Source organism: Tribolium castaneum, chromosome 7 (genome assembly GCF_031307605.1).
Source record: "Tribolium castaneum strain GA2 chromosome 7, icTriCast1.1, whole genome shotgun sequence".
NCBI classification, from domain to species: domain Eukaryota; kingdom Metazoa; phylum Arthropoda; class Insecta; order Coleoptera; family Tenebrionidae; genus Tribolium; species Tribolium castaneum.
This window is the reverse complement of record NC_087400.1, coordinates 1,923,595-1,945,754: the sequence shown is the minus strand read 5'-3', so window position 1 is coordinate 1,945,754 and position 22,160 is coordinate 1,923,595. Positions and strand designations below refer to the sequence as shown.

The 22,160-nt window shown below is 37.0% G+C and overlaps 2 protein-coding genes across 3 annotated transcripts in view; one reads left to right on the top strand and one right to left on the bottom strand.

Moving 5' to 3' along the window:
- The first annotated feature begins 44 nt into the window (after nt 1-44).
- LOC103312123 (fidgetin-like protein 1) lies at nt 45-2,322 on the top strand. The gene is made up of 4 exons (XM_008200886.3): nt 45-234; nt 288-1,377; nt 1,482-1,673; nt 2,156-2,322. Exons 1-4 carry the CDS (start codon nt 110-112, stop codon nt 2,273-2,275), a joined length of 1,527 nt encoding a protein of 508 aa, XP_008199108.1. The 5' UTR covers nt 45-109; the 3' UTR covers nt 2,276-2,322.
- A 689-nt stretch (nt 2,323-3,011) lies between these two features.
- The window catches only part of HERC2 (HECT and RLD domain containing protein 2), a 54,020-nt gene continuing 34,871 nt past the window's right edge, over nt 3,012-22,160 (bottom strand). The window contains exons 20-43 of one of the 2 annotated variants that reach the window (XM_064357947.1): nt 18,726-19,093; nt 18,234-18,669; nt 18,007-18,188; nt 17,758-17,955; nt 17,505-17,697; nt 15,001-15,200; nt 13,592-14,950; nt 11,096-11,251; nt 10,889-11,042; nt 10,267-10,842; nt 9,989-10,209; nt 9,669-9,931; nt 7,795-8,006; nt 7,546-7,747; nt 7,188-7,489; nt 7,004-7,133; nt 6,716-6,950; nt 6,174-6,666; nt 5,623-6,121; nt 4,162-4,325; nt 3,873-4,117; nt 3,673-3,824; nt 3,203-3,625; nt 3,012-3,156 (exon numbers count right to left, since the gene is read on the bottom strand). In XM_064357947.1, coding sequence (XP_064214017.1) covers nt 3,675-3,824; nt 3,873-4,117; nt 4,162-4,325; nt 5,623-6,121; nt 6,174-6,666; nt 6,716-6,950; nt 7,004-7,133; nt 7,188-7,489; nt 7,546-7,747; nt 7,795-8,006; nt 9,669-9,931; nt 9,989-10,209; nt 10,267-10,842; nt 10,889-11,042; nt 11,096-11,251; nt 13,592-14,950; nt 15,001-15,200; nt 17,505-17,697; nt 17,758-17,955; nt 18,007-18,188; nt 18,234-18,669; nt 18,726-19,093 — 6,938 coding nt within the window. In that variant the 3' untranslated portion in view covers nt 3,012-3,156; nt 3,203-3,625; nt 3,673-3,674. Of the gene's footprint in view, nt 3,157-3,202; nt 3,825-3,872; nt 4,118-4,161; nt 4,326-5,622; nt 6,122-6,173; nt 6,667-6,715; nt 6,951-7,003; nt 7,134-7,187; nt 7,490-7,545; nt 7,748-7,794; nt 8,007-9,668; nt 9,932-9,988; nt 10,210-10,266; nt 10,843-10,888; nt 11,043-11,095; nt 11,252-13,591; nt 14,951-15,000; nt 15,201-17,504; nt 17,698-17,757; nt 17,956-18,006; nt 18,189-18,233; nt 18,670-18,725; nt 19,094-22,160 lie in introns of both variants that reach the window. The other variant, XM_064357948.1, reaches the window with a different exon arrangement.

Below are 22,160 nucleotides of genomic sequence, written 5' to 3'. Positions count from 1 at the left end.
CCTGTCCAATTCCAAGCTAGTAACTTTCCTGGGGATTTTTCGTTTTAACACTAGCGCCTAACCAAGAATTTTGAAAGTGTTTGAGGTTAGGTTTGCAAATTTTCCAAAAATGAGTGAAAATAATGCCGATTTTTTAAACAATTATTGGAAAACAGTTAACAGTGGAACGGGGAATCCAAGTGCGTCAGTTCAAAGAAAATGTATGGCGCAAATTTACAACCATTCATTACCGACGTAAGTCTGGATTTTCTAGCGTCTGAATTGTTTAATTTGATTTTTCTGAGTAGATTGGATACAGCAACTATTTGTCACGTATTGGAAAAACGTTTGCACAAATATAGTGACCTTGTCGATAACGACAATAAAAATAGTGATCGAATTAAGAAAGTAATACAACAACCGGTTAATCTGCAAAGTAATTTATCAAATGTTGACTTTAAGTCATTACTAAAACCAGTACTTGGCCCTAAATCGGACAACCTCCCCGATTTTGACAATTTCAAAGCGGCTTTTCACAAAAAGCCCCAAAAACCGAGCTTCGAAAACCGAAAAATCATCAAACCCTTCGCCCCCCAACAACTCTCGCGCACATGTTCGGAAGAACTGCCAAAAACCACGTCCTTTAAGACGGCCAGTAACGAATTCCAGCTCCAAAACGCCAAAAAATGGGGCACCGGGGCCCAAAAACCCAGGCTAGGACTTAGCCGTAACGTCAATAGCAAATTCGTGCCCCCTTTACGATCACATCAACCCCCCGAAGAGCCCAAACCCGAACAAATCGACGACCGTTTGAAAAACATCGACCCGAAAATGGTCGAACTGATCAAATCCGAAATCATGGACGTGGGGGCCAAAGTGGAATGGGGCGACATCGCAGGCCTGGAATTCGCCAAAACCGCCATCCAAGAGGCCGTGGTGTGGCCCATGCTGCGGCCCGATATTTTCACGGGGCTGAGGCGCCCCCCGAAGGGCATCCTCCTGTTCGGGCCGCCCGGCACTGGAAAGACACTGATCGGGAAATGTGTGGCGGCGCAAAGCAAGTCGACTTTTTTCAGCATCAGTGCCTCCTCTCTGACTTCGAAATGGATCGGTGATGGGGAGAAAATGGTGAGGGCGCTGTTTGCGGTCGCCAGGTGCCACCAACCCGCTGTTATTTTTATCGATGAGATTGATTCGTTGTTGTGCCAACGCAATGAAACTGAACATGAGAGTTCACGGAGAATTAAAACCGAGTTTTTGGTGCAGTTAGATGGCGCCACTACGGATAGTGAGGAACGGTTGTTGGTGATTGGGGCCACCAATCGCCCCCAGGAGCTGGACGAGGCGGCGAGGAGGAGGTTTGTGAAGAGGCTGTACATACCCTTGCCCGAATATGAGGTAATTTATTAAAAAATATATATTTGTTCCGGCCTTGGAGTAATTTATCTGAATAAATATATTTGCGCTGATAAATTTTTTTAATGTACTATTTTTTTGGCTAGGCTCGTTTACAGTTGGTGACTGGATTAATTGCGAATGAAAGACACGATTTGGATAGTGATGACCTTGCAAAAGTGGCCCAATTATCAGAGGGGTACTCAGGGGCTGATATAAGAAGTTTGTGCTCCGAGGCGTCCCTGGGGCCCATTAGGTCGATCGACATGAGTATGATTGCGAAAATTCAAGCGCATGAGGTAAATATGGCATAAAAAAAATCTGAGATATGTACAGTCACGATCAAAAAGAATGTACTTACACCAATTTTTTGGTAAATTCCGTCAGATGCAGCAAAAAAAAACAAAAACTGTCAAATTTTACTGTTTTTCTGTCAATTTTCTAGCCATCTTCGATGGATAAAAGTCAATACACGGACATAAAATTAATTCTTTTGTGTCAAAGTTTTGTTGGTTATTACTTATTAATAAGTAAATTCCCATTTTTAACTGTGTATGTTCGGTTGCATTTTTCTGCTGTCATTACCGTCTTTTTTATATTATTATGACAACAGCATTGTAGATATAGGATCTAGGGAATATATAATTTCATACTTGGAAAGTATTATAGTTATATTATTAGTTATTTAAATAAATTTTAATGTGAAAAAAAGTTTAAGTATTGAGAAGTGATTGTTTATTGATTACTTTTTGTCTTTGGCCTTATATTGGATTAATTGCAGGTACGGCCGTTGACAATGGACGATTTCCACAAAGCTTTCACCAGAGTTAGGTCGAGTGTTTCCCCTAAGGATTTGGAACAATACGTTATTTGGGATAAAACTTATGGCTCAGGATTATAAAGTGAAGGATGTAATTATGTGATTTAATAAAGTAATCAGTGATTAGACTAGTCTAATTTATTTATCATTAAATAATGAAACAACGGTGAAGTTGTGGCTGTAATTTACTTCTTTGATTTTTTGGGTTTCAAAGTGAAGTACGCAATTAAGAGTCCTACTGAGGCGTAGGTGGCCATGGCGACCTGTAACAATTGCAAATACATTAAAAACGCTGGATTTTTCATGGCCCACGCACCGATTTCTTTATAATTCAACTCAATCGCACATAAACACGTAATAATGCCAGATTTTGGTAATTTTGGGGCGCAATTTCGATTCGAATTTTCCTAGACCAACGCGATTACCGCCAAATTGTGAATTTTGAGGTTATGTAACCCGAATTTGCACAAACGTAAAAACGACTCCCACAATCGCAAATCAAACATAATCACGAATTAAACTATTACATAATGTAGACTCACATTTGCCCGTCCTCTCGTAGTCTGAGCGTTGAAAATTTTGCTAATGCCGGTCAGCTTCGCAGCTTCTGCTTCTTCACCTCCGGCCATTTTCTGCAAGTTAATTAAGTTAATTTCGTTCCCAAAATAATCATAAACTTACGAATTTCTTGGGCAAAAATCGAAATCACTTCACAAACCCACTCAAAGTGCACGCAAACGACGAACTAAACTGGGACACGCCCACTTGTCTTTGTCTCAACCTTCAACGGCGAAACAATGCGAGTGAGAGAGACAACGAAATTTAGAAGGTGTATTTTAGAAACGCATGATTACATAAAGGTTTTAGAAATGGCGCAAAGTTTGAAATTACTTCTCGGCACACGTGCAGGCTTTTTTGTACACAATGAACGCAAAAATCGAGGCAAATGTCGCTATCGCCACCTTGAACGGGAATGTAAAGCTGCGTTTTAACAATTGCCAGGCTTACATTTGCGCGTCCCTTGATCGTTTTGTTGTTGAAATAGCGGGAAAGGCCTTTCAAGGACGGGTCATCATAGGGCTCGAATTCATTTGCCATGATAAATTAATTTGACGTTTAAAATTTATTAATAAATGTGTCAACTCAACTCAGCGACTAGATACAACTACAATATCTACAAAATAATATCAAATTGCGATGCGACATTCATACAGCACGGTTCAGAACATCCAAAGTGTAAAAATGTAACGTTACGAATTGACATTATTTAGAAATGATCAGTTTACTCTAAATGTAAAATCAGTCCTCGTAAAAATGATGGAATGTATTAATAGCAAACAGATCCTCTGAGAACATTTCGTATGCAAGCCCAAGCTCAGTGTATCATATTAAACGAATAGGAACACGTGAAGCCAAGTCCTAAAACACCCACTAAACAATTTATAAACTTAGACAACTAAAATGGACGGGTCTCCGACACTCAATTACTGCTATCCATCTCCGGGTCACTTTCCGCGTCAGAACTCGAGCTGACGGCCAGGTCCCCAGCCATGGCCACCCTCGCATACTCATCCTTATCAATCGACTTGCAGAAATGTATGGCATATTTCAGTTTTTGTTGCAAAACGTGCTAAAAGCCCAGTTATAGTTTGACTCACTCGGCGCTACGTTCGCTCACCTTGCACGAATAGCGCGGCATTTTAAGCAGGAAAAAGCAGGTATAACTCTCGGGCAAAAAGTGATCAGGGGGGTTGTACTTGTCTAAAATTTGTATAACAAAGTCGCGTCCCCGAAAATCGGCGATTGTCCGAGGCAGGCGCGTTCGCCCCCAGACGAAGCGCAGGAATAGGGAGCGCTCCTGGTTCGTGAACTCCTCCATCACCTCCCAGAACCACTGGATCAAGGGGGCGCTGCTGTCGATGCCTATAATTTCAATTGTATTTTTGGGTAAATTAAAGTTTGTTAACCTTTGTAAGTTGCGACGGATTTTAGGAGATTTAAGGGAATGTCCGGGGAACCACAGACCATGGTTTCCAGCTCGTAGCCGCTGAAGAGTGACAGTAGGGGGACGGGCACCACTTTGGACATACCGTCACGGACAGCCTTGATTTGTTCATCGAATTCGTGCAATCTGAAAAAGTTAAGTTAAAAGTTATGACTACCGCTGTATGTTTTCATAAACTTGGTATCATGTAAAAGAGATTTTTTTTCCTGTTTATCGGTCATTTTAGACATGCGATAGGTTACCTACAAACTCTAATAAATAAAGTTAAGGATTTCTAGAAAACGTATTTTAAGAGGTTTTTCGAATTTTTTAAATGGCCAATAAATTTGTTCTTGTTGGTTAACCCGATAATTTCAAGTCCGATGAAAAAATGTTTGTAAATAACACCTCCACAGAGGTAGCCTTATTTGCAATCGAAAATCGAGTGAGCAAGAGATAATTTACAACTCTCCCATAAAAAGTAACCGCAAACAATTAGACCCGGACTTCAATAATTTATGATCACCTCTGACGATGCAAACAGATGTCTAATACATGGCTTTATAAGAGAAGATTTCAGAGATCTTAAAACTTCTTTGGGATAAACATAATGAATAAATGAAAATTGTGATTTCATTAAAAATACAAGGTACCTAAATAAATGTTTTGCTTTTATTTCTGGTACGAAGGACGAAAGTTTATTTATGAGAATGCATTTGAAATAATATTGGTCGGTCATTAATTACTCCGGTGATAAATAAATATTTAAATATTTGGGGGATGGAGTAACAAATCAGGTATATAATCCAGCCAGTTCCCTGTAAACACGTCTTTGTCACCTTTTTTCTGGAAAAAACTATCATTTGTCTCGAATTTGAGTCACTGGCAGCCCTTGGGTTCAAAACTTAGGCCGCGCAATTAGAAAAGTACATCGCTTCCATGATACTGCGACCTAATTACGTGGAAAATTATATTATTTTAAGCTGAGAATTGATGTATTTTTTTTTCAAATATGATGTCACTTTGATCCATTTAGTTAAATTTACCATGTTTTGAGAAAAATTGAAAATTTTGTTACTTTTACGCTTTTAGAGCATTTTATCAAGTTTTCAGTAAAGAAATGATTTTGGTAAACTTCCTAAACTCCTATTTTTGGGAAATTAATATTGGTTTGGTCTGTTATATGGTCAAGCAAATACACCCAACCACCCTTTTCAGGCCACTGGTATAAATGCAGGTACAAGTGAGTGAAAATCATTTGCCTTCGAAACATTGTTCCGTAATTTTCTCTATGACATTTCGAGTTTCTGAGTTTTTTTTTTCTGTCTATATTTTTGTTTAGTTTTAGAGTGTTGTTAGTTTAGTTTTAAAGTAAATTAAAATTGCAATAAGTACCTAATATAAATAATAGAACTACAAGTTCAAGTCAAATCTTTTTTTGTACCTGAAATTCAGCGCCAGCCGCACGTACTCCAACCGATTCTCGAACGTAATCCGCTTATACTTCGTACTGAGGGGCACATCAGTGCCACAGGACGACGGTGTGGAGAACGGCATTTCCAAATTCTGGAATAAGGGCTCTTCCATGCCCATCTCCCTAATGCACAACAAACCGGGAACATAGTCCCGGTCAATTTCGGTCAAATCGGCCGGAGTTAACTCCATTCCGGCCAATTGTTTCCAAACGGGCTCGGCAAGGTTCAAACTTAAGGGTGAACCGGTTCTGATTGCTATGCCCATTAAAACGCCCAAAAATCGAAACATATTCAAATGTAAACAACTTTTCGCCGTTGGATTCAGGATGAAACAGTCACGGTTCGGACCGGCGTCGTCTCGGCCGTTGGGGGTGGGGATGAGAAGGGGGAGGGAGCCGTTCTGGAGCTCGTCGCACATTTCGGCGATGCTTTCGCTGTAGCCGCCCCCACAGTCGTCCACACTCTCACCTAAAAATCAACATTTTGAACATTTTTTAAATTTAATAAAAAAATCACTTACCAACAAACTCAACTTTCCACACTCGGTGTGGCAACGCCAAAGTCTCCGACGTCAACAAAGGCAGCTTTGTTACCATTTGCCCGAAAACCGACTTCATTCCATCGACTCCAGCAAGCCCCCCACGTGACCTTGACCGCTTCACTTGTATCCTATTCAACTCAATAACAGGTCCATGGTGTTTATCACGCACCATAGTCGCCTGAACCACTTTCCTAAACGTAGCCTCCTTGATCGTATAGATCAAAATACTCCTCAATTCGTGGAGGGAATCAGACCCAGTGATTGGAAACATCGTAATACATGGACAAATCAATTCGGCGAAATAATACAGTAGGACCAACCGTCGGTGCAAAACCCAAGTCGGTATATCTTGCAAAAGATCGTATTCAAGTGGCGCCACTGGCGGTAAGCGGGCACACGCCGAACTAGCGTTATTCGTGGACCAGGCTAACGTATGCGCTGAGCCACAAGCCACATTTGTGATTTTTTTCCCCTTTAATAAAAACCAATCAAAACAAGTGGCGTCAAGTAATTACAGTTACCTGTAATGCCGACACTAGTCTAGGTCTTTGGATGGCATTGGTCGTATCATCGCCTAACTGTCCCTCGTCGTTGTCACCCCACGTAAAAACCTCCCCTTCGTCCGAACACGCAACACAATGCAGTGAACCGGTGGCTATGCTAATTATTTTTTTACCCTGTAAAGCTGCGACTTTTTTCGGTCTTCGGACGTGTTCACCGGTGCCGTGACCCAACCGGTGGTAGTCACCTTTGCCCCTTTATAAAACAATAACGGTTAAACCGAACCGAACCGAAGCGATTTTTATTACCAAGTGTAGACGCTCCCAGAGCGGGTCAAAGCGACAGAAAATTGTGACCCACATTCGACTTTAATCACACCTAAACCGGCCAGACTTTCGATTTTTTTAGGAACTTTGCAACCGTCGGAGCCTCCGCGACCTGTAATACCCACAATTGGTTTTTGTAATTTACTAAAAACTTACTTATACTGACCCAATTTGCCGTAATCGCCGTCACCCCACGACCAAACATTATCATCGTCGGTTATACACAAAGTCTGGGCATCACCAGACCCACAAGCAACGTCTATAACTTTGTAACCGACTAATTCTTCAATCAGTTTCGGTTTTAACTGATCTTCACTGTCACCATGACCTAACCGCCCGTACCGTCCTTTCCCCCAAGTGTACAACTGGCCAGTGCTTGTAATAGCAGCGCTGTGAGCGCCCCCACAAGCTATATCAATAATTTCGTACCCTTGTAACGCTTCAATCAACTTCGGTGTCTCACAAGCTCTAAAAACCACGCATTCATTGTAACAAACGTAAGTAACCGCGGAAAATTATCATACAGTCGGTTCCCGTGACCCAACTTCCCATCATCGCCTTCACCCCATGAATACACATCGTTATCGGCCGATAAAGCCAGGCAGTGTTTACCACCCGAATTGACCGCAATTTTCTTAATAAAAACATGTTGAATCGATTCTAATAAAGTCGGAACTAGGACTGAATCAGTGCCGCCAATACCCAACCGTCCACCGGCACCATATCCTAAATTTTTTCTCGTAATTTTTAATTTTTTTTTATTTGGAACTCACCAGTGGCGTAAACTTTTCCATCCGCCGTCACGGCAAATAAAGTTTGTTCGCCTCCGACCAATTGGACGGGTCGTAGAGTTGATAGGGCTTCACAAGGTGTGGGTATTTTAACTTTAGCACCTTCTATACCGCCCAATTGGCCTCGGTGGTTGTGGCCCCAGCCGTAGATTGTGCCAGAACCGCCCCATGAGAGGGTCCAATCTTCGGGGCGTCTGTAATAAGCAATGATTTTCGAGTTTTCGCTTAGAAATTTCATAATTCAAAAATTAAAAGGCGTAGTTTTTGCTTGAAATTTTAATGGTCAAGACCTTCATAAAAATGAAAAAAAAAATTAATCTCACTCTACTAAAGTTTTATGGATTTTTATGTGTCTTTGCAACCCACTTGAGCAACGGTTCCGATTACAGAGGCGATCAAAGTTTTTCACTAAAATAATTCATAAAAAAAAACTAAAAGTCGTAGAGCAATGCGGTTTGTTCGGTTGAATTCTACGGCTCATTTTACATAATATATCAATTTTTCACAAGAATAAAAAATTTAAAATTTATAGTGAACAAAAAAATTCATAACTCGAAAACTAAAAGTCGTAGAGCAAAAAAAAAAATCGGTTAATTTTTAAAGTGTCTCAAAATCAAATAAAACCGATTCTATCTTATAGATTTTGATGTGTTCTTTCCGATCTAAATAAGCGTTTTCTCCTAGCTCTTTTAGTTTGGCCGTAATCAGCGTTTGAAAGTTGAAATTTTTTTTGCGAGATATCGCCTTCAGTCCTATGCCATTTTGTAGAGTTTTTTATTCCGGTTATCCTCCATTTTTCCGTTTCTCGATAACTCATTTAATAGTTTCGCCGTAATTGGCGGTTGAAAATTGAAAAAAAGTGAAAATGGAAACCTTTTTTTGCGTTTTTCTCGGAAACTGTAAGACTTACACAAACGAACAAAAAACAGTCTGATAGCGCTTAATTTTCTCTATTTTTTCGATTAAACCCGGAGCCGCTCCGGGCAACGGTTCCGGCTACAGAGGCGATCAAAGTTTTTCACTAAAAAAATTCATAAAAAAAAAACTAAAAGTCGTAGAGCAATGCGGTTTGTTCCATTGAATTCTACGGCTCATTTTACATAATATATCAATTTTTCACAAGAATAAAAAATTTAAATTTTTTTGCCTAAATTTAGCGTAGCCTTTATTTATGGTGAACAGTTTTATTCAACAAAAAAATTCATAACTCGAAAACTAAAAGTCGTAGAGCAATGCGGTTTGTTCCATTGAATTCAGCGGCTCATTTTCTGTATTCTATCAGCTTTTCACGAGATTTAAAATTTTCAATTTTTTGCTAAAATTAATGCCCAAATTTCCTGACTGAAATACCTTCAAAGAGGTAAAAAAAAATTTTTTTTAAACTCACTCCAGTAAATTTTTATGGACTTCTACATGTCTTAACAACCCACAAAAGTTGTTAAAAGTCCACAAAAAGTCCATATGTTCGATTTTTTATGTTTGATTTTTGTGGCGATTTTGGGCGATTTTCGGTACCCGAAACATTTATCGAGCAATAGCTCCGGAACTATTAGAGATAACCCTATAAACTTTACTATCGTTTGAAAGCTCTTTTAATTATCTATCATTTGCAAAAAAGACTATTGTTCTCCGACTAATAGTTTTCGAGAAAATTGCAAATAAAAGCAAAAATTGGTCAAATTTTAAAAAATTCATAACCAAAAAACTATTGGGAATTTGGCGATTTTCTCGACGCCAGTCGCTTCCCCAGATCATTTTGCATATATAAGGATTAAAACAATTCCAGTTGTTTGAATAATTTTGTCGTAATTAAGAAAACAAAAAAAAATACAAAATTTCCAAACAACGAAACTCACCTATTCAACCAAATCAGCAACTGTTCGTCGTGTTCCTTCTTAAAAATATCATGACTTTCGTGCTCCCAACAACCATCAGCATTCGTATCTGACAATTTTTTCCGAACTTCTTGACAAAAATTAGCCGGTAATGGACTTCTATGTATTAGTGATTTAGCAACACGTGACGCATGACAGTATTTCCGGAACCACGACCACTTGTGGTTATCAACAAGACCCACCATTTTATCTAATTCTAAGTCACAAGCCAAGGCTACTAAAACCTAAAACCAAATTAAAAAAACATATATAATAAAAGAATTGACACCTGAAAGACAGACCTTGAAAAAGTCCGAATGCATCAAATGTAGTCCAGCACGGACTGAAACATCCTCATACTCGTATTGCCTCAACAATGCTTGAGGTAACTCCTCTAGCAAACTCCCTAATGCACTATCTGGTGCTTTCAACTGTTCCAACTGTAGACTAACTTCTAACTTTGCGTCTTCGCCAACTAGAAGGCGGTGCAAGCGTTGCAAAGCCCACATTCTTTGACTCGCGGCTAAAAAATTAACAAAATCAAAATACATTGTCTCTTGGTAAAAAAAACTAAACTAACATAAAAAGCTCAATTGTGAGCAGGCGGCCAACGCCGCCGCCAACCGCGACATGAGCGCCGAATCCGCCATCGGATACAGTCGCGAATCAAGCAAACACATCACCATATCCATGGACGGTTGGCTCAAAACGGCCCGATCAGACCCGATCTCATTCGGGCTATGATTCGACATAACCGGATACACTGTAAACCTCCACCCCCAGCCATTCACCGAACTATCACTGGTAAAAGTCCAACGTAACTCATCACCCGGGATACGCAACTCAGCCGACCAATCACTCCACTCCCTTCCGGATCTAGTCGCCACGACACGTCCAGTCCCGTCAGTTATTTGCAACGGATCGTGGCGCCGTTCAGTCGAACATCGCCGATCGAACTCCACTCGTAAAGCATCGGCGCCTGGCAACCGCACGTGACCACGCAACGTGACGTCATCGATATACGGATGACTTGATTCCTGGACCACGGGGTGTGGAGTGCTTGATAATGACTGGGTGCTGTTTGCTGTGTCTTCTAATTCAGTTACGCATAATTCAAGCAGCATTGCACCGATTGATTTATTCGAACTACCAAGAGCTAAAAATCAAGTTGCAAAATTTTCGTAAAAAAATTTCCAACGTACTAATTAAAACAGTTGAGAGAATTTCTTTCGCTTGGTCGTCTTCAATTCGGTCAGCCACAGCCAACTTGAGTAAATCGACCAATAGACGAGCGTCGTTTTCGGTTAAAAGTGACGTGAATTCGTCTAAACCGGCAATACCACTGTCACCAATCACCTAAATATTTGTTTCATTAAACTGTATTTTTACTATTATTATTATTTTTTTACTTCTGCGTGTGAAGTTAGAGTGGCGGCAATGACTGACATGGCACTTGTTGACATCCGGGAGTGCTTTGATGACATACTGGCCGAACAACTGCTCGCTGTCATTGATTGGATCAGAGCCAGTGGGTTTTCTTCAGTCTCGGGGGTGGTCTGGTGGCTCTACAATAGTAGAGTTTTATTGTGGCACGAATGGTTTTGGAGCACGACGAAGGAGTGCCTCAAACATGTGCAATATATTTATTTAAAAACACTGTTTTTCACTTCTAATATGGCTAGAGCTTTAAAAATTTTCATACGATCCAAATCGACCATTCTGAGTTCAAATGAATTATATTCAAAATGGCTTGGTTTCCGGAAATACAAGTTTAAAATTTTTAATAGTAACCACACATTTTTATTGCATATTTGAATTCATCTTCTCAAGCTGCGTAAAATTTACCCAAGTTGTTGGCACTTATCTGTCATACTTTTTGACATATGTCAATTTTTTTGTTAAAATTTTCATTTACAAGGGTTTGTCTAAGTTGTCGCAGCCCTTGAACCCTTTGCGATAAGTGGATAATTTTTCTTGCATTCGATAACCGAAGGTTTGAAGAGTTTTCTGGAATTTTCGAAATTGTCAATTGTTAAAAGTCATGGCTAGTATGATTTTTTTCAAAATGGTTTCAATAAACTGCTATAACTCAGTTTTTTCAAATGGAATGACCCTATTTTCTTAACGGCAATCGAAAGAATGTCGATATTCATGATGACTTTTATCAATACGTCCTACTTATCTCTTACAGTTTTTAAAAAAAATCACAAAAAAAAGATTTTATTTCGTAATTTTAGTTAATCAAGTAGACCTTGCATAATGGTCAACCATTGTCAAACTTCCATGTTTTATTTAGTTTTTAGCTGGTTTATTATCGCATAAGCAGCAAAATAATAATATAATTTATTATAATTTATTATAACTTAGTGAATTATGTAAAGTAACTCAGTCAGTCTGCCATCGAATTATAAACTTCTTGAATGAATATGGTAAATAAGTCGAACATTTCTTTCAATTAATAGCACAAGTTTATCGTATTTTTCCAAAATTTACTTGATTAAAAATGAAAATAATGAGCTAAAATTCAGTTTTTTGCGATTATTTCAAAAACTGTAAGAGATAGATAAGAGGATGTTAATAAAAGTCTGCATAAAAATTGATGTTCTTTTGATTGCCATCGAAAAAACAAGGTCATTCCGTTTGAAAAATCTATTTTTTAATCATCATTTTCAAAAAATCATAGTAGCCTTGCAATTTGACACTTGACAATCCTAAAGACTTGAGAAGACCCTTTGAACCTTTGGCTATCAAATGCAAAAAGAACTATTCACTTGTTGTAAAAGGTTCACAAGCAGTGATATTTTAAATGAACCATTGCGAATAAAAATTTATATAAAAAAATTAGCATACGTCAAAAACTATAACCGATAAGTAGTAACAACTGAGATACATTTTACTCAGTTTCAAGAGACGAATAGCACAGTTTTATCGTATTTTTCCAAAGTTTACTTGATTAAAAATGAAAATAATGCGCTAAAATTCAGTTTTTTGCGATTATTTCAAAAACTGTAAGAGATAGATATAGAAGATGTTAATAAAAGTCTGCATAAAAAGTGATGTTCTTTTGATTGCCATTGAAAAAATAAAGTCATTCCATTTGAAAAAACTGTTTTATAATCATTTTTAATCATCATTTTCAAAAAAATCATAGTAGCCTTGCAATTTGACAGTTGACAATCCTAAAGACGTGAGAAGACCCTTTGAACCTTTGGCTATCAAATGCAAAAAGAACTATTCACTTGTTGTAAAGAGTTCACAAGCTGTGATATTTTAAATGAACCATTGCAAATAAAAATTTGTATAAAAAAATTAGCATACGTCAAAAACTATAACAGATAAGTAGTAACAACTGAGATACATTTTACTCAGTTTCAAGAGACGAATAGCACAGTTTTATCGTATTTTTCCAAAGTTTACTTGTCTAAAAATGAAAATAATGAGCCAAAATTGAGTTTTTTGCGATTATTTCAAAAACTGTAAGAGATAGATATAGAAGATGTTAATAAAAGTCTGCTTAAAAATTGATGTTCTTTTGATTGCCATCGAAAAAACAAGATAATTCCATTTGAAAAAAACTGTTTTATAATCATTTTAAACAAAATAATAGTAGCCTTGCAATTTGACAGTTGACAATCCGAAAGACTTGAGAAGACCCTTTGAACCTTTGGCAAAGAATGCAAAAAGAACTATTCACTCGTTGTAAAGGGTTCACAAGCTGTGATATTTTAAATAAACCATTGCAAATAAAAATTTGTATAAAAAAATTAGCATACGTCAAAAACTCATTGTTCCAAAAGTTCAGCCATCTTAAAAATAATTTAATAATTTAATAATGATTTTAAAAAGTTTTTTTGTAACAAAATTATTTTGAAAGTTAATATTTTTTACCCAAATTTTTAACTTACATTAATTCCGACTATTTCCGCCATGGACACGGGCGCTTCGCCCCCTCCGAGCGTAATCTCCCCATCCTTATTAACCAACGACCCCCCACCCCCAGCACTCGAGCGCTCATTGGGCGAATCCAAACTCCCCACTTGCCTGGCATTGGTATTTTTCATATTAGTATGACTACACAATGCTTTAACAATCGCTTGCCGCAACTGTTGTATATGTATAGCATTAAGTATATGTTGCAACGCCTGCTGTTTCGCTGTATTACTCTCCAACGACATAACAATCCCGCTCAAAGTAGGCGCATTCTTACTACTTTGCCTACTCAAAACCTTCTCCCCTTCATACAACCGCAAAATCGACGCCCCTAACGGATCCTTAGCCACTGGAAAAATCACCGGCTCGACTTTAGACACCACTTGAGTGTCCTGCAACGTCCAGGCAATTGAGTGCGAACTGCCACAGGCGACTCGATTAATATGGACGTCTTCAAGCCCGTGAACTAACGCCGGTTTTCGGTTAACAATCGTGGTACCGTTGCCTTGTTGCCCATGGTCGTTGTCCCCCCATGCATAGACCTGGCCTGTGTCGGTCACAGCCAAACAATGGAGCGCCCCCACGGCCACGTGTATAACTTTCTTGTCTTTAAGTGACTCGATTACCGTGGGTTTGCGCACATGTTGGTCGGAGCCATGGCCCAGCCGGAAATAATCCCCCTTGCCCCACGTCCAAACCTCGCCAGTTTTAGTCAAAGCGAGCGAAAACTGCGCCCCACATTCAATCTGCACCACTTCCAGTGCGTTCAAACGTTCGATGTTGTGCGGGATGTTGCAGCCCTCGGAGCCGCCTCGGCCCAACTTCCCGAAATCACCGTCGCCCCATGAAAAAACCCATCCTTCGTCGGTTAGTGCAAGTGTTTGGGCGTCCCGACTTCCACAGGCCACTTGGACGATTCGGTGGCCGACCAAACTCTTGATCAGTTTCGGTTTTAGTTGCGTTATATTATCACCGTGGCCGAGACGTCCATACTCCCCTAAACCCCAAGTGTACAACTCCCCACTGCTGGTGATGGCGGCCGAGTGCGAGCTGCCACAGGCAATGTCCCGGATTTTTTTGCTTCGTAACGCTTCGATCATCTTCGGTTTGTCGAGGTTGAGGCGATTGCCGTGCCCTAACTTACCGTCCTCGCCCTCGCCCCACGAGAAGACTTTGCCGTCGAGGGTGAGGGCCATGGCGTGTTTGCCGCCCGAGTGAACGGCCACTTTTTTGATGACGTATTGGCTGAGGAAGGGGATGGGGCGCGGGTAGGGCACGTTGTTGCTGTGGCCGAGGCCGAGGCGGCCGTTGGTGCCTTCACCACATGCATATAACTGAAATTTTTGATTATTTTTTGGGGGTTTTTGGTTTGTGTTTGTGTTACTTTTCCCTCGTGTGAGACAATGAAGAGGGATTTGGAACCGCCAGCTATGTGAATTGGCCACAGTTGGCTTAGGAAATCAGATTGGACGGGTAGCTTCACTTTGGAGCCTTTCATGCCACCTAACTGGTCTTTGTCGTTGAGGCCCCAGACGAAGACGCGGCAGCCGACGGTCGAGGACGGCTCTCCGGTCGAGTCTTGAGCTAAAAATTGTTTGTGTTATATAAACGAGAAAAAAATAAGGAACTAGAAAGGAAAACAAATAAATTAAAAAGTTACTGAATTACTGAAAAAACTGGTGGGTTAACCGAGGGTATAACATTTTATTTATTTATTTATTTACAAACATTCACTTATTTTATTTATATGCAACCATATCTATAATAATTAAACCAATAATTAAAAGAAAATCAGATAACTTTTCTACACACAAAAGTATAGAATAGAGTATAAATGAAAAAAATATGTAGTTTGAATGTTGATTTGTTTGTGTAAAAATATCTGCAAAACACGGTCAGTAGCTGGGGCCTTGGTGGCCCAGTGGTATAAGCGCCACTTACGACGGGGGAGGTCTGGGTTCGAACCCGGATCAGGGTAACAATTTTTCTATGAAAAAAAGTGTAGAAAAGGTAAAGAAACAACACGTAAGCAAAAATAAGAGATTGAGAAAACACATAGACGTAAAGCGGAGCATAAAACTGACAGAAATAAGAAAATAATGCGGCAAAAGGTAAAATACGTAAAGGCGCCAAACTGTAAACGTAAGAGCACATCATAATAAAAGAAAATACTTTTTGTTTTGACAGAAAAAAAGATAAACGTAAAGGTGAAATATAACTTCAAACTTTAGCGTTGAATCCTTAGATGACTTACTTCTTAAATTATAAAAAAAATAAACGAAAATATTTAATTTATCTCTAAAATTTTTTAGTTAACTGAGTTTGTTTAGTAAAGTCCCGAAAAACATTGTTAATAAAAATCATGGCCACTGCGAATCCAGTAGGCTTTGTGCACGTGCACTATTTTTGACTAGAAAATACACAAATTTGGTGATTTTTGGAGAAATTATGTCCATTTTCGGTCAAAAACGTGCTGAAAGTCACAAAAAAGGTAAAAACAATTTTAAAATTGTAGAATCAACTTATACGCCCGTTATCTTTTGATGGAATCTGGTGAAAAATTAGAGAATTAAATTGAAAAAAAATTAAAGAAAATGTTTTCTCGAGCTAATTCGCCGACTTTTGAACTGAATGTATTTGCGTTTTAGGTGAATTATTGCAATTATATAGTTTGTAATGTTGATTTATTTAAAAGGTTTGTGTTAAAATATTTGCAAAAGACGGTCAGTACCTGGGGCCTTGGTGGCCTAGTGGTATAAGCGCCACTTACGACGGGGGAGGTCGGGGTTCGAACCCGGATCAGAGCAAACAATTTTTCTATGAAAAAAAGTGTAGAAAAGGTAAGGAAACAACACGTAAGCAAAAATAAAAGATTGAGAGAACACATAGTCTATAGACGTATAAACGTAAAGCAGAGCATAAAACTGACAGAAATAAGAAAATAATGCGGCAAAAGGTAAAATACGTAAAGACGCCAAACTATAAACGTAAGAGCACATCATAATAAAAGAAAATACTTTTTGTTTTGACAGAAAAAAAGATAAACGTAAAGGTGAAATATAACTTCAAACTTTAGTTGAATCCTTAGATGACTTACTTCTTAAATTATAAAAAAATAAACGAAAATATTTAATTTACCTCTAAATTTTTTTAGTTAACTCAGTTTGTTTAGTAAAGTCCCGAAAAACATTGTTAATAAAAATCATGGCCACTGCGAATCCAGTAGGCTTTGTGCACGTCCACTATTTTTGACTATAAAATACACAAATTTGGTGATATTTGGAGAAATTATGTCCATTTTCGGTCAAAAACGTGCTAAAAGTCACAAAAAAGGTAAAAACAATTTTAAAATTGTAGAATCAACTTATACGCCCGTTATCTTTTGATGGAATCTGGCGAAAAATTAGAGAATTAAATTGAAAAAAAATTAAAGAAAATGTTTTCTCGAGCTAATTCGCCGACTTTTGAGCTGAATGTATTTGCGTTTTAGGTGAATTATTGCAATTATATAGTTTGAAATGTTGATTTATTTAAAAGGTTTGTGTTAAAATATTTGCAAAAGACGGTCAGTACCTGGGGTCTTGGTGGCCTAGTGGTATAAGCGCCACTTACGACGGGGGAGGTCGCGGGTTCGAACCCGGTTCAGGGTAACAATTTTTCTATGAAAAAAAGTGTAGAAAAGGTAAGGAAACAAAACGTGAGCAAAAATAAGAGAATGAGAGAACACATAGACGTATAAACGCAAAGCGGAGCATAAAACTGACAGAAATAGAAAATAATGCGACAAAAGGTAAAGTACGTAAAGGCGCCAAATTGTAAACGTAAGAGCACATCCCAATAAAGGGAAAATCTATTTATAATTTATTATAATTGTTTATTGACACCTACCGACATTTGCCGAAGTCGACGGTCCAGGAATTTGTTCCTGATTCAAATCCCAATCATTCGCAAGAAACGAAACTGAAGTTTTCAATTCTCCGTACGATTGTCGCCTCATACCAAGAATAGTCATTCCGTGAATTTTACAATCAATGCCATTGTTACGACACTTTGCTATATTAATTTCAATGATTGAATAATACTAAAAAAATTAAGAAACATGACCACCAAATAAAATAAACCAATAAAAAATACTCAATACCTTATCCAAATTTGTCAATAAAGTAACCGAAGTATCGTGACTTTTCACATTAATTACGTTAAGTTCTTGTAAGGAATTTAGCGTCGATCCCCCATTTACCACAATAACAGAGGGCATGTAACTATTATCAGCTGGGTCTACTCCCAGTTTTAGACTTTTTATTACAACGTCTGGATAGATTTCCAATCTGATCCAGTGCTAGTTGGAGATAATTAACATAAAAATTGGCACAAAAAAATTAAAACATACTTTCCCCTGACTGCCACAACTTTGCCATATCGAGCCCGGAATTTCAAACTTGGCCGCATATTTTGACGACACTGTTACATTCCGCACACATTTACCCCAATCGCTGATCAATTCACCCTCACCCTCGAAAGTGTCATGCCGGCAGTACTTCCCCGCTTTTCCCGCGTAAATCTCCACGCCTCCTAAATGTTAAAATAAAATTAAAAAAAAACACAATTGACACAAACCTGGCTCATTCATGCGATTAAACGAGTGTTTGTGATTCCTCTTCGTATAAAAACAGTTCTCACAATAATCGAAATTATCGCAAACTTTGCACTTAAACCGCGGCCCAGAAATGGGCACAACACAGCAACCATTGCAAGCAACGCCTTCATGACACGATGGCACAACTTCAATTTCCGACACTAAACCCAACCAGTTCTGCTGTTTGGGAAAATCAACTTGCACGTTTTGCCCATTGGGGGAAATACCGGCAACCACACCGATACTATCATGTGTCACATGACCCCACTTGTACCTCGGTGTGGACACTGTCGATTTTACCCGAACCTTATCACCGACTTTTAGTGTTGAAGGTGAGGGAACAGACGGTGGGAAACCCAATAATTCCACTTGGATGAACCTCACCCAGTAGGTGCTGACACGGTGTTGCCAATTTACCTAACAAATTTCCTAAATTAATACACAAAAAAATTACTAGTTTTGATAAAAACTACTTGTAAATTGAGATCGTGGAGGCCTTCACGGTCAACTTTGACCACTTTTCCAATGTCACCAAGTTGTACTTCTTCGTAGCTTTTACAGCAGCGTACTAACATTCCCACTTCGACGTTGTCACGCACATACATGGCGTATTCGTCGTTTGATAAGAACTGTGAACGTCGTAAGTAAGTCTGAGATGAGGAAAATTCGTCTCCGAATTGGACGAAAGGTTGCATGGCATTGCCATTGTCGTACGAGACTGATTCAGTGTCGGATTCGCACACTGAACTTGAGGAATCTGTGTCAGAAATTGCCGTTTCTGGGTGTTCTAACAGCCAAGTGACGATCGATTCAGGGGTTGTTAGACTTTCAGGGCCAATTGCTACAATTTCACTTATAAAAAAAAGTTTTTTTTGTTTAAGCCCCACATTGGAAGTTTTGTGAGTTTTAATAACAATAATCGGAAAATTTAATTATAGGCATAGATATTTTTTTTAAGTCTGTGTTTACGGTTTTTCTTTTACTAATGAGGAAAAAAATTCTGCATTTATCTGTATTAGTATTGAAAAAAAAATGAAAAAATCGTTATCTCATAACAAATATTCCAGTTTATTCTTATTTCTGACACTCATAATGTATCAATTTTACCAACATGTGCAATTTCATTCCAAAATATCTCATTGTGGAAGATAAAATTTTTAACTTTTACAATAAAAACTGCAATTTTCAAGTTCGCGAGTGAATTTTACGTATAATTACTATATTATATTACATTATATATTATATAATGCTCAAAAAATGGCGCACCAACTCAATGGAGTGTGGTAAAGAATTGCTTACATATAAAGGTAAAAATAGTAAAAAATTCTTTGCATTAAAGTTATTGATAAACAACGAATTTTAAATAAATGATATGTGGCAACATTGTCTAACAGTCGTGATCGCAATAAAATTTGATCAACAATAAAAATAAATTATTTTTGAAACGGTTTCCTAGGAAATAACTCCCAGCGTTGGCACATCTACAAACTGTGATTTTTTTGATGAATTTTAATTTTTTAAATTAAAAAAACTGCTAAAGTCTTATGGGAAATTTAAAAATAGTTATTCATCGTTGTGTTAGGGAACGATTACTTAGTGTGAAACATAGAAACATTAAAAAATAATGAAAACTGAAGAAGTTAACAAAATAAGTTTGTAGCTCCAGATTTTTTTAAATATGACTTTAGGAATTTTTTCAAGATTTTTCCCGTGATCTACACATGCTTCTCAACAACGTACCACTGAGTTGGTGCGCCATTTTTTGAGCACCCTGTATAGTTAGAAAAAGTGGGACTAATTTGACACTTGTCAATGCAAAGTAAATTGGAAAATTGTTAAAGTTTATTGAAACTAATTTAATAAAAATTAAAATAATCAAAAATTTTTACAAAGTATGCCGTTCGATTCTCGTTAAAATACAACAAATTTCCAATCGCTTTTTTTGTTAAAAAATTGGTATAATAAAGTATCTTTATTTGTTGAAACCAAAATTAAAAATTGAAAAATACTAGAATGACACTCTTTTTGATCGTAACTGTACTTCAAGTATTTCAAAATTTGAAAAGAAAACCTTTAATTGCAATCAAATTTTAATTCAAGACTAAGTTTATTCGAATTAATTACATTAAAAATTTAATAATCAGAAATATTTACGAAGTACGGCGTTCAATACTCAATTGATTGAAACCGGTGTTTAACGTTATAAACAAAAAATTTCAAATCGAAATCGCTTTTTTTGTTAAGAAAATTCATATAGAGAGTCGCTAAAAAATATGGATACAGTTAAATATCATAAAAACTATTCATCAAAAATTAATGTTAATGGCATCATACCTCAATAAAATTAATAAAACTGTAATTTTTTAAACTAGCAATGTAATTAGAAAGTATCTTTTAGTTTTTCCTGACTTTTAGCAGCAAAAATTTTTAATGGAGGGTGTATTTATGTATATATAGATATTAGTATATACAGAGTCGCTAAAAAGTATGGATACAGTTAAATAATATAAAAACTATTCATCAAAACTTATTAAAATTTGGTATATGGTTAAGAGTATATAAATTGTATCGTTTCAGATGTTTATTAAATTTCTATCTCCATTTGTTCTTCGGATACAAGGCTAACTTGATTTTTTTTAAATAGCAACAAGGGTCAAATTTAATATTTTGCGAAGAGCATTTTTTTCTGAGTTCTATGGTATAGCACATGCATACCTTAATTTAATCGAACCTTGAAAAAATTCGAAAATTTTGAAAAATGTGAAACTTTATTAGCCTTGGAAATGTTGTCTTTATCTATCGTTAGCTCATTAACCAAAAAATAAGTAAAAGTTAAAAATAATTGTTAAAATAACACTTTTAACGTTTTAATTAAAAAATTTTAAACACGGAATACTTGATTTTTATGCTACAAACGATGTTCAAACTGATTTCCACTAACTTCTTGGCTTTGTGTCTCCATGATAAACCAACATGAGAATTTTTTTCGCTCAGTTTTACTTAATTATTACTATTATTAAACTAATTATTGCACCCAAGTTTAATTTTTGGCTAAAATACAAGTGACGGATATCGCCAATAGCGTATTTTCAAAGCCAACTTAGTTTTACTATTCCAGAAAATTTTTGAATTTTTATTTTTTTACATTTTAATAGAAGTAAAGGTGTGTATCATGTTACATCACTGAATTAAAAAAAAATGCTCTTTTAAAAATGATTAAATTTGGCCCTTCGTGCCATTTAAAAAAAATCAAGTTAGCCTTGTGTTTTCAAAATAAATGAAAAATGTAAAATTTTATTAGGCTTGAAAATGTTGTCTTTATCTATCGTTAGCTCACTAACCAAAAAACAAGTAAAAGTTAAAAATAATTGTTAAAATAACACTTTTAACGTTTTAATTAAAAAATTTTAAACACGGAATACTTGATTTTTATGCTACAAACGATGTTCAAACTGATTTCCACTAACTTCTTGGCTTTCTGTCTCCATGATAAACCAACATGAGAATTTTTTTCGCTCAGTTTTACTTAAATGTACTATTATTAAACTAATTATTGCACCCAAGTTTAATTTTTGGCTAATATACAAGTGACAGACATCGATAATAACAGTATTTTCAAAGCCAACTTAGATTTACTATTCCAGAAAATTTTTGAATTTTTATTTTTTTACATTTTAATAAAAAAGTAAAGGTGGGTATCATGTTACATCATTGAATTCAGAAAAAAATGCTTTCTTAAAAATGATTAAATTTAAAAAAATCAAGTTAGCCTTGAATTTTCAAAATAAATGCCGATAAAAATTTGAAAAAGCTCTCAGATGATAGAATTTAAACACTTTTAACTCTATTTGTTTAATTCAAGACACTCTTTTTGCTCGTGACAGTACTTCAAGTAAACGCCAACTCAA